Here is a 12,009-nt window from a genome sequence, read left to right on the forward strand (position 1 = left end):
CATCATAGTTAGTGTGTGCTATTTGGTTCTTTAATACAATGTCAGATTTCTTTAGCCATGATTCTGTAATCGCTATGAAGCTTGGTTTTGCGTCGTAAAGTAGGGCTGTGATAATTGGGAATTTTTTGGTGATAGATTGTGCATTGACTAGTAGGAAGGTTATCATTACTAAATTACTTGACATAGTGTTGTTTGTGGTGGTGTTGGTCTTTTTTATTTGTATTATATTACTAGATGTGGTTTTCTTGGTTTTGTGTGGTGTGTCTGTTTCTGTGATTGTTTGAGTAAGATTTCCCATATGATATCTGATTGGCTGAAATAGTGTTGTTCAAAATAATTTTTGTAGAAGTATAATCAAATTTTAGATATACAGGGATGGTAACTTTGAAACAGAGGTGTTAATTTCTGACACCCCAAAAAGTTGTACAGAAAAGCAGAAAATACTGCTTTACATACATACTCCGACTTAATATCATGGCAATATTAAATCAGTTTTCCTATAGACTAAGGGGCCGATGCAAAAAAAAAAAAAAAAGGTTTGGGAAATGGACGCTCAGTTAACCAATGTCCGTTTCCTGAACCTGTGGCTGTGTGCCAATTAGGAAAATGGACGCCGATAAATTCAGTGTCCCTTTTCTAAACTGGCGGACACCCATGGACAGCCCAACACTCCCGGGCTCCCACTGTCAAGGAGGTGCTGGGGGCATGCAATCTCCTCTCTCTCACTGGCTCTCTCTCTCTTGCTGGCTCTCTCTCTCACTGGTTCTCTGGGAACTTCAAAACTACTAAAAATGGTTCACTCAGTGGTTGTATGCCTTTTCCTATCGCATGCAATATTTTTCACATTTTGACAAATCCAGGCCTCAGGCAAAAATAAATATATTTGTGTCTGAAGATTTCCAGAGATGAATTAAAGTTATTGTATGCATGCATAGGGTAAATGGATGTCTGTAGACATATCTGAGGGCAGTATAGAGGGTGCTCATGGAGTTTTTATGACAGCAACTTCTGAATATATTTTCTGGTTCTATCTTTATTTTAAAATGAATTTCTTTTGAATATCTCCTTTAGCTCAGTTGCTACTCAACAAATCACAAATATTTCTTCCTCTTTGCATTCCAGAGCCCTTTATTTAGAGCTGCAAGTGTTGGCCAATGTAATGTTCCTTCTTTCCTCATGGCACAGTTAAAACCATTATGAAAAGAAAAGAAAAGAAAACAATGACTCTATTATTCTTAAGAGATTGTCTGTGTTTTCCCACAATCCAATATCCTGGAGTGCTATGTGCAATCTTGAGTGAAAAAGGCACTTCTTTCTAGCTGTCTTGGTATACTTGTATAGGCCATTATCCACTGTTGTCTAAAATGCCCCTAAAGTATCATATCAATTAGATCCTTTTCTTAGCATGTAGAAATTATATATTTTATAGAGAATTGTTTTTCTATTATGCAGTTTTTCTTTTTTTTTAATACAGAATTCTTTGTAGAGAGAAAAATAGGCAAACTGAAAAAAAATATCAGAATGGTAAAACTGTGCAGTAGAATATACCATTTCATTCTATAGATCTTGAAAGGTTTGTCCAGTTAATTGTCTGTTTTTTTGTTATGGTTTTTTTTTTTCCATTTATAAATTCAACATTACTTTTGTTAATGTCTTTTTTTTTTTTTTAAACATAATCATTTCTCTTTTCTTTCCTAGATACCATAGTGTTGTAAGCCATTCTGGAGATGGACTTGCTGTCAGCAACATACCTCTTGGCAGCCTTTTTAGCCTGTATAGTGTTTCAGTCTGGTGCTCAGGAGAAGAATTATACAGTGCGAGAAGAATTGCCTGAAAATGTCCTGATTGGTAACTTGCTCAAGGACTTAAACCTCACATTGGATCCAGATGTGCCTCTCTCAGCTCCGCTCCAGTTTAAACTGGTTTATAAAACTGGGGATGTGCCTCTGGTGCGGGTAGAGGAGAACACCGGCGAGATCTTCACTACCACCAACCGCATAGACCGCGAGAAGCTGTGTTCTGGCATCTTTACAGAAAACCGTTGCTTTTATGAGGTGGAAGTGGCTGTTTTGCCAGATGAAGTTTTTAGACTGGTCAAAATCCGCTTCCTGATAGAGGATATCAATGACAATGCTCCCCTCTTTCCTTCTACTGTCATTAATATTTCAATTCCCGAGAACACAGCCATCAACTCTCGATATTCTGTCCCTTCTGCTATTGATCCTGATGTTGGGGTGAACGGCATTCAACATTATGAGCTTCTAAAGGTGGGTTCCTGCAATACCTTTACATCCTTTATTTTTTATTTACCCTAAGTACAAGTGTAATAGTTCCTGTTTCAAAAAGGCCTTTTTACAATAAACATGTTAAAACTTCTAAAGAAAGGCAATTAAAATGTGCATAGTGTTTTCTCAGTTTGGAACACGGAACACCCTCCCCTTGCATAAAAAAAAAAAAAAAGATTATACAGAAAACAAGAGATAGACAGCAACAGAAAAGACAGGCATATTCTTGTTTAGCCAATTTACAGATAATTTACATTGTGTTAAGAGAATTCCACTCCATAGTTATTGCTGAAACATTTCAGTAGTGCACTGAACAAATGTACTATTCTCATTTTATGGCATTTTGGCATCGACTTTTTAAATTCAGGGAGAGTGGAAAAAGAAAAGTCATCATTTTAGCACGAGAAGCCAGAATTTAAGATTTAGATGTTACATAAAGCCTTTCCTTTCTATGCTAACTTCAGATGCCTAAATTGACATATAATGTATTTTTCATATTTTTTAATACGACCTATTTGGAGTTTTTTTATTCATTTTTCTTTTTAGATAATTTTTTTTAATTTTGCAGAATTAATTGATTTTTAACTTGAATAGATTATTTGTTCTTTTTTCTGTGTATATATTTATCTTGTCATTGTTTTAATGGTCTGCATATTTTATGCATATTTTTTCATGCTGTATTTGTAAATTCTGCCACAAGTCTTGGGATTGGCAGATTTGTTTGTTTATTTCTTTTTAAATATTTTTATCAAAGGTGGGTATCCTAGGTAAGTTACAGTAATAGCATACATAAAGTAAATACTGTATAATACATTTAATTAAATTGAATTGGCTTAGTAAAGAAAATTAAAATATTGAAATGTTTCCTTTTCTAACTTAATATAATATAGCCAAGCTGTTGCTGCTGTCTGCTTATCCCATGACTTCTTGATCCCAAAGAAGACAAGGCTCACTGTTTGAAAAGATCACAACTTTATTGTGGGACAACATAATTCATCCCACTCCATTGTCCTGGCATCTCAGCTTCCTGTACCATATAGCAAACCTATCTGCAACACAAAAAGAGTAGAGAAGAGACAGTGGCAAATCCTGTTCTTGAAGTTCAGACGAGAGCAAATCAATGACTAATCATTTGCCTCCTATGTTGTGTAACGGCTTGCTTTAGTTTTTAATATTTCAAACATTTCCATATTAAAATAATTTTCCAAACAAAGCTATAAATCAAAATGTGTGAACTGAAATAGGAATCTACATACAGTATAGCTACATTGAAATCCTCTCCAGATTTTCAGAAATAATACAGACCCTGGTTACTTCTCTCAGGCCTGGATTTATCAAAATGCGATAAGTATCACATGCGATAGCAAAAGGGGCATGTTTTATGTTAATATACAGTTTATCACAATTTGCACTAATTACCTATGCAAAGAGCTAAGTTAGCAGAAATTGCGAATAACATTTTCAGACTTTGCGATAAGTGCCATACCTGTTATATTTCGTGCATTCAACCACTGGTCCCTGGGGGGGGGGGGGGGGGGGGGGGGGGGGGGGGGAGAGAGAGCCTAGATAGGTATTTGTGTCCCTATCATAGGCCCACCTAGTAACTCGAGGTGAGGTTTAGGTATTAGTGTAGGGGGTTAGAGGCCACTTTGACATTCAATGTGATACATACAAACAGAACAGTGGTCTCTTGTGAAGATTTGATAGCCTTCGGAGTGAGGATACTGACCCAATGATGAGCTAGGTGAAGAGAACATTGCCCAAATCTCATCATTGGGTCAGTATCCTCACTCCGAAGGCTATCAAATTTTCACAAGAGACCACTGTTGTATCCCTATGATAGGCCCACCTAGTGACTCGAGGTGAGGTTTAGGTATTAGTGTAGGGGGTTAGGGGCCACTTTGACATTCAATGTGACACGTACGAACAGAACAGTGGTCTCTTGTGAAGATTTGATAGCCTTCGGAGTGAGGATACTGACCCAATGATGAGCTAGGTGAAGAGAACATTGCCCAAATCTCATCATTGGGTCAGTATCCTCACTCCGAAGGCTATCAAATTTTCACAAGAGACCACTGTTGTATCCCTATGATAGGCCCACCTAGTGACTCGAGGTGAGGTTTAGGTATTAGTGTAGGGGGTTAGGGGCCACTTTGACATTCAATGTGACACGTACGAACAGAACAGTGGTCTCTTGTGAAGATTTGATAGCCTTCGGAGTGAGGATACTCACCCAATGATGAGATTTGGGCAATGTTCTCTCAACCTAGCTTGATGGACTCTCTACCTGGGTAACATCAAGCTAGGTGAAGAGAACATTGCCCAAATTTCATCTTTGGGTGAGTTTCCTCACTCCGAAGGCCATCAAATCTTCACAAGAGACCACTGTTCTTTTCGTACGTATCACATTGAATGTCAAAGTGGCCCCTAACCCCCTACACTAAAACCTCACCTTGAGTTACTAGGTGGGCCTATCATAGGGATACAAATACCTATCTAGGGAGAGGACATTATGGCTAGTGTCTCTCTCTCTCTCTCTCCCTCTCTCCCTCTCCCTCTCTCTCTCCTCCCCCCCCCCCCCCACCCAGGAGCTTTAAATCTACTCAAACAGGCCTTTCAGGAGAAATCACAAAATGCATATGCCCAGTAACACAAGCTATCACACAGCTTAACACTATTGAAAAAGGTGTAGTTAAAATCAGCATTAAGTCTGTGCAATAGCATTTCACAGACTGGAAAGCCCACCCCTAACTCCTCCTCTTTTTCAAATTTGCATCACACCATACAATATGGTGCTATCACATGCGTTAATGGGGCTTTTCGCATGCGATAAGCCCTTAACGCATGCGAAAATGCCTTAGCACATTTTGATAAATGACCCCCTAAGTCTCCTGCAAGTCTTCTCTTTCTTCCTGGGGAAGCTTTTTTTCCCTATGGGCACACAGAAACCTGAACTTAATTCTTGTTCTTCTGAATAACAGCCAAACAGTTATTTACATAATTAAATCAATAACATTTGGTGGAATTTTCTTTGCAATTCCATTAATGGCAGCCAGTGAGCGAGACTTTTGGTTTGAGGGGGTATTGTTCTTTGTATAGCAGAAATGTTTGGCTTTGGTATAATGTTGTTTTTCCTTACTAACAATGATCACAAAAATGCCTCAGTATGTGTTGTGTATAAATATGATAGCAATAGATCTGTAGCTAAGAATGGATAGTTTTAAACCCTTGCATTGGTTTTTCAGGAATCATAGACTGGCAGATATGATAGTGTGTGAACATGGAACGCACATTATGAGAAATGCTCTCTAGCTTTGCCTGTGTACAATATATGTATGCCTTATTCAATTTGTTATTAAAATAAGATATACTAAAGAGAAGAGACTTATAAAACAGAGGTAAAGAATGGGATAGCTAGAGGGTACTAGATTTATTTCAAAAGCCAATCAAGAAATAATATAATAGGGGTATATTTTGCCTCAGTGCTTTCAAAATAGAAATAGATGCTTCTTTGCAGTTTGTGGTGCTATTGTTTTTAAACATATTTATATCTGCTACATTATAAACATAGATATTTGGTTATTTAGCACATACTGCAAGTAATGCAGTTAGAATGAGATGATTGATGTCACAGAGTCCCTCAGTAAATTTTGATGGTGGCCAGATCTAGAGAGAAGCTAGGAAGCCTAGGGAGAAACAAAAGTAGTAGAAACAAGTGGGGAAAGCATACAGAGGCATGGTTTTGAGAATGTTTCAAAGACCTAGATTTATCAAAATGCTAGAAATATAGCAGAAGTAGAACCTGTGTTTAAAAAAAAAAAAAAAAAAAGGAGTGGGGGCATGGTAATTTTCCTGGTACACCATAGGTATTTTTCCACACCTCGCGTTCAATTTATTTATTCTCCCATCGCAAGCTGAGAAGTCCATTGTTTTTTTCACAATTAGAGGTTTGGACTGCGAAAGAGAGAGAGAGACTCACATATAAGTTAACTATTTATGCCACTAGTAACTCAGGGTAAGGTTTGGGGGGGGGGAGTTTTACATACACAGTCAGAGGTACGAACAGCACAGTTGCCAGCAGGTGAAGATTTTTATGTGATTTGGATTGATGAAAGGTAAAAGAAGAGTAGTTTGTAGAATATACTCTCTATCTAGCTTGACTGCAGCTAGGTAGAGAGTGCATCAAGGTACGTAGAGAGTACAAATCACTGCTGGCAACTGTGCTGTTTGTATCCCTGATTATGCCTGTAAAACTGCCCCCCAAACCAACCCCACCCACCAAACCTCACCCCGTGTTCAAAATGCCCACTCTTACAGTGGTATAAATAGTTAACTGACATTTTGCCTTCACAGAGGCTCTCTGTCTCCCTCTCTCCCTCCCTCCCTCCCTCCTTCCCTCCTCCCCCTCCCAAACCAGAATTTGCAATAAAAACATTTTTGGTTAATAATATACAGCTAACACAGACACAACACCCAGAAAAAAAAAGGTGCAGTTATTTCCAGCATTAAAACCTGTGTTATTTTATCGCACACCATGCTAACCAACCCTCATTTCCATTTACTCCACCCAAACTCCTCCCACTTGAATAAAACATTTAAATTTGCATATGAATTTCACAATGTGGTATGTAGTGCATGCGTTATGGCATTATCGCCTATGTTAGGGCCCTAACACTACCATTAATGCCCTATCACAAGTTGATAAATGACCCTCATAGATTTGTGGAAGGGGATAAAGGGTTCTAGGGATGTGAATCATTTTTTGACGATTTAAAAAAATTGTCAGATATTTTTTAAATCGTCAAAAATCGTTAGAGTCGTGATACAATAGAAATTCCCCCGATTTATCGTGAAAAATCGGGGGAGGGGGGAGGGAGGGAAAACCGGCACATCAAAACAACCCCTAAACCCACCCCGACCCTTTAAAACAAATCCCCCACCCTCCCGAACCGCCCCAAAATGTTTTAAATTACCTGGTGGTCCAGTGGGGGGGGTCCCAGCATGATCTCCCGCTCTCGGGCCATCGGCTGCGTTAATAAAAATGGCGCCGATGGCCCTTTGCCCTTACCCTGTGACAGGGCAAAGGTAGCACCGGCGCCATTTTGAATATTGGCAATACGGCCTGAGTGCAGGAGATTGCTCCCGGACCCCCGCTGGATCCCCAGGGACTTTTGGCCAGCTTGGGGGGGCCTCTTGACCCCCACAAGACTTGCCAAAAGTCCAGTGGGGGTCCGGGAGCGACCTCCTGCACTCGGGCCGTATGACATAGTGAGGACCGTCGGCCCCTATGACATAGTGAGGGCAAAGCTAGCGCCGGTGCCATTTTGAATACTGGCTATACGGCCCGAGTGCAGGAGGTCACTCCCGTCCCCTGCTGGACTTTTGGCAAGTCTTGTGGGGGTCAGGAGGCCCCCCCAAGCTGGCCAAAAGTCCCTGGGGGTCCAGCAGGGGTCCGGGAGTGATCTCCTGCACTCAGGCCGTATTGCCAATATTCAAAATGGCGCCGGCGCTACCTTTGCCCTGTCACAGGGTAAGGGCAAAGGGCCATCGGCGCCATTTTTATTAATGCATCCGATGGCCTGAGAGCCGTTGATCGCTCCCCGCGCTCCCGCTGGACCACCAGGTAATTTTAAAACCTTTTTTGGGGGTTCGGGAGGGTGTTTTGATTATCGGATCGGGCGCAGCCGATAATCAGAACTGAAATCGGGCTGGGTGATAAAAATTTTAAGATTTGGATCGGAACCGGAACCGATCAGATTCCGGTTCCAATTCACATCTCTAATGGGTTCATGTATTAGATATTGCATGCTTGAGTATGGATTTTCCACTTGTGGCCATATGTTTCACTAGCCACAACCAGAGCCACTGGTTTTCTGTGGCAGATATTTTGAGATGCTATCGCAAGGGTTAGCAAATTCTGTGTTACATTGTTCTAAATTCTGCAGGAATAATGTTCATATTTGCATTATTTTGCAAAAGATTCACACATCTGACTATGTAGAAAAGTCAATTTTTTGTTGAAAAACATTTACATTGATTTTTAAACAATACTTTAACTACATACAAATATCAACAAGTTATCAAGTAAAGGCATATAAATTACAAACTTTCAACTATGAAATGTCACTTTTTGAATTGAAATACTGCAACCATCCTTTTTATATTTTCTTGAGAAAATATTTGTCATCTTTCTTAGCATATGAGTTTATGTATGCTAAAATGAAAGCAACATCAACAGACGCTCAATTTTAAGAGCATCTGTTTTCCTAACCTGACCATGGCACACTTTTTAAATTTTTTTTTTTTTTTGAGCAGTTCTACTTTTTCACTTCTCCCAACTTAATATGACTACCATATTAAATCAGAGGAAGTACAGTATTTTATGCTTTTATGGGCATTTTGTTTGGGCTCCTCAAAAATGAATGCCTGCTCCAGGGCAGGTGTTAATTTTGGAGAGTAAAAATATGCATGTCAGGTGCACATTATTTTGCATGAGGGAAAATAGCTAATAGGCTCCTCAACATGAATTTACATGTGATGAGAGCTATTAGCTATGCAATCTATTGGACGTGCGTTTTGGATGCGCTAACCCCCGTTTTGTATGGGGTGCTATGGATGCATGTCAAGCCACGTGCTGCGGCCAGTGCACAGTATTGCATCGGCCTGAGGCGAAGGACTAAAGCAGGAGCAGAGAGAGAGATGATTGAATTAAGAAGTAAAGAAGTTTCAGAAATATTGATTATGTAAAAAGTTGTAAATTATATGGCAACAGGGTGATTATAGTGTTTCCACCATAGACACACAATCATGGGAGCCTAAAAGTGCTAGTTAAAACCATGGGGTAAAAAGGAGGAGAAATAGCGCAGCTTGGAAGGTGCCTTTGGGCCTTATTTTCTAAGGCTATCGCGGTGCGATCACTGCCGGCGTCGCGCCGAATAACTGCACCATAGAAGGCGATGCGATCGCTGCTGGCTAGCGCAGGATCACCCCTCATTTGTGCTGGGATTCACTAAGCCTTGCGGCATTAGTGAATCCAGGCCCTTGTGTATGTATATGAGACCGTGCAGGAGAGAAAGAGGTCTTAGCTAAAACTCTGGTGCTTGCAGAAGGTAGTTAGAGGCTGTGGATTGCTGGCATATGTTCCATTCCAAAACCTCCCTGCCTTCACTTTCCACAGCAGCTTGGTCCAGAGCAAAACGAAAGCAGCACGGCAATTTTCTCAGTCACTACAAAGAAATTTCTGATTTAAATGGTACATTGGAAAGCAAGCAAGAATGAACTGCTTGCACATACAGGTATGGACACATGAACAGGAGTAAATCTCAGCTGAGCGTGTGGGTATATTTGAGGCTGGAGGAATGTGCTGGGGGTAGGAAGCGTCTTGGTGTGGGAAGTGGTATGCTGGTATGTAAGGATATGGGATGTTTAGTTGGGGGCCAGATGAATGTATAAATAGGGGGATATTTGGTGTATGGGGGAGTTATGACTGGGGAGCTATAATGAGGTGATAGAAGAGAAGGGAATATATAAGAAAGACTTGCTTGATGAGTGGAGGTCACCAGGAGAGAGAGAGAGAGAAGATAGGTAATGATGAGGAACAGCAAAGTGAATGAATTTGTAGCTAAATAAGAGAAGCGCTATGTAGGAGTGGATTGGGAGCCAATGTAGTGACTTGAGAAAAGGGGTTACATGAACTGATAGGAAGGAAGATAAATTGTGCAGCTGAATTTGTAATATAGTGGAGAAAGATGGTTCAATGGGAGACTGGTGAGAAGCAAGTTGCAGCAGTCTAAGTAAGAGGTGATAAGTGGATGAGTATTTTGGTAGAATGATCAGAAAGAAATGGACGGCTTTTAACTTTTACAGAGGAAGAAACAAAAAGTTTAGCAGTGCTTTGGATGTGTGTGATGAAGGAATGTGGCATCAAAGATGATCTCGTGGCTATGGGCTGTAATGACCGGAGGGATGAAAAGGTCATCCACAGAGACAGGGAAAACAGGATGTGGGTTCGAGGAAAAGAAAAGAGCTTGAACATCTTGTTGAATTGGGCACAATAGAACAATTTTAAAGTAAACAAGCATGTTATGTTCATATTAATTTTTAAGGTGATGGTGGAACATAAAAGCAGGCTGAAATTTGGGACTGGATTCTTGTTGTGTAAAGTGGCAGATGCGTAATTGCCACCTTAAAATGATACTGAAAGGCATGCGTGGAGATCAGAGTGCCAAATTAATAAGTGCAGAGAGATAACAAGAGGGTCAAGGACAGCCTTGAGGCATACCAACTGCCAGTGGAATCGTGATGGAAGAAGAGCCACCAGAAGATACACTAAAAGTACAATGGGAGAGGTGAGAAAAAAAAAAAGATAAAGCACAATCCTGAAATCTAAGGGGCGGATTTTCAGAGCCCTGCTCGCCGGTAAGCCTATTTTACATAGGCCTACCGGCGCGCGCAGAGCCCCGGGACTCGCGTAAGTCCCGGGGTTTTCGGAGGGGGGTATGTCGGGGGCATGTCGGGGGCGGGGCCGAGCGCAGCGGTGTTTTCGGGGCGTGTCGGCAGCGTTTTGGGGGCGGGTACGGGGGCGTGGCTACGGCCCGGGGCGGTCCGGGGGCGTGGCTGCACCCTCCATACCCGCCCCCAGTTCGCGGCCCGGCGCGCAAGAGGCCCGCTGGCGCGCGGGGATTTACGTCTCCCTCCGGGAGGCGTAAATCCCCCAACAAAGGTAAGGGGGGGGGGATTTAGACAGGGCTGGGCGGGTGGGTTAGGTGGAGGAAGGGAGGGGAAGGTGAGGGGAGGGCGTTAGAGGATTCCCTCCGAGGCCGCTCCGATTTCGGAGCGGCCTCGGAGGGAACGGGGGTAGGCTGCGCGGCTCGGCGCACACCGGCTATACAATATCGATAGCCTTGCGCGCGCCGATCCAGGTTTTTAGCAGATACGCGCGGCTCCGCACGTATCTACTAAAATCCAGCGTACTTTTGTTTGCGCCTGGAGCGCCAACAAAAGTAGGCCTATTCGCGGAGTATGAAAATCTACCCCAAAGTGAATAAGGTGTGTCATGGAGTAAAAAGTGATCAACAGTGTCAAAAGCAGTGGGTAAGTTAAGAAGAATGAGGCCTTGCCTATGAAGAGCTCACTGGAGGCTTTAAGAAGAACAGTTTCTGTGGCATGCAGAGGCCGGCAGTCATACTAGAGTGGATAAAGAATGATTTGACATGAAAGAAAGTTAAGACAGCATAGGTGAACAGCTCATTTCAGCAGTTTGGATGTGAAAGGGAGGAAGGAGATGGAACAATAGCTAGCAGGGCAGGTGGGGTCCAGTAAATGTTTCCTGAGGGGTTGTGTTATAACAGCATTTTTAAGGAAGAAGGAACAGTCACAATGGTAAGTAATCAACTGAGGATGTAACTGAAGGAGGAGATGATTGCAGGGGAGATAGAACTGAGGGGCAGGAAAGGAATGAGGTTGGAGGAACAAATAATAAGGAGATGGTCAGTTTCCTTCTTTGTAATTTCAGAAAAGGAAAGTATTACAGGGGTCACAGAAAGGGGAGTTTAAAGAAATGGGAGTTGAGGAAAAAGTCTGCTGGAGAATTCTTGATTAATCTTTTGATTATTTTCATGGAGAAATTCAGGCATAGTCTAGGCAAAGAGTAAACAGAGAATGTTTATGTAATTTTATTTAATAAAGCAATTTTCATATTGTATCTCTTTTTATTCTTTATTAC

The 12,009-nt window shown here is 41.5% G+C and overlaps 1 protein-coding gene across 6 annotated transcripts in view; it reads left to right on the plus strand.

Moving 5' to 3' along the window:
• The window catches only part of PCDH11X (protocadherin 11 X-linked), a 3,021,270-nt gene that overhangs the window by 150,623 nt on the left and 2,858,638 nt on the right, over positions 1–12,009 (plus strand). For all 6 annotated transcript variants that reach the window (XM_029606604.1, XM_029606602.1, XM_029606605.1 and 3 more), the window contains one exon: positions 1,699–2,267. In XM_029606604.1, the coding sequence (XP_029462464.1) occupies positions 1,728–2,267 (540 nt within the window). In that variant the 5' untranslated portion in view covers positions 1,699–1,727. The remainder of the gene's footprint in view (positions 1–1,698; positions 2,268–12,009) is intronic.

This window comes from Rhinatrema bivittatum, chromosome 6 (genome assembly GCF_901001135.1).
Source record: "Rhinatrema bivittatum chromosome 6, aRhiBiv1.1, whole genome shotgun sequence".
Classification (NCBI taxonomy): Eukaryota; Metazoa; Chordata; class Amphibia; order Gymnophiona; family Rhinatrematidae; genus Rhinatrema; species Rhinatrema bivittatum.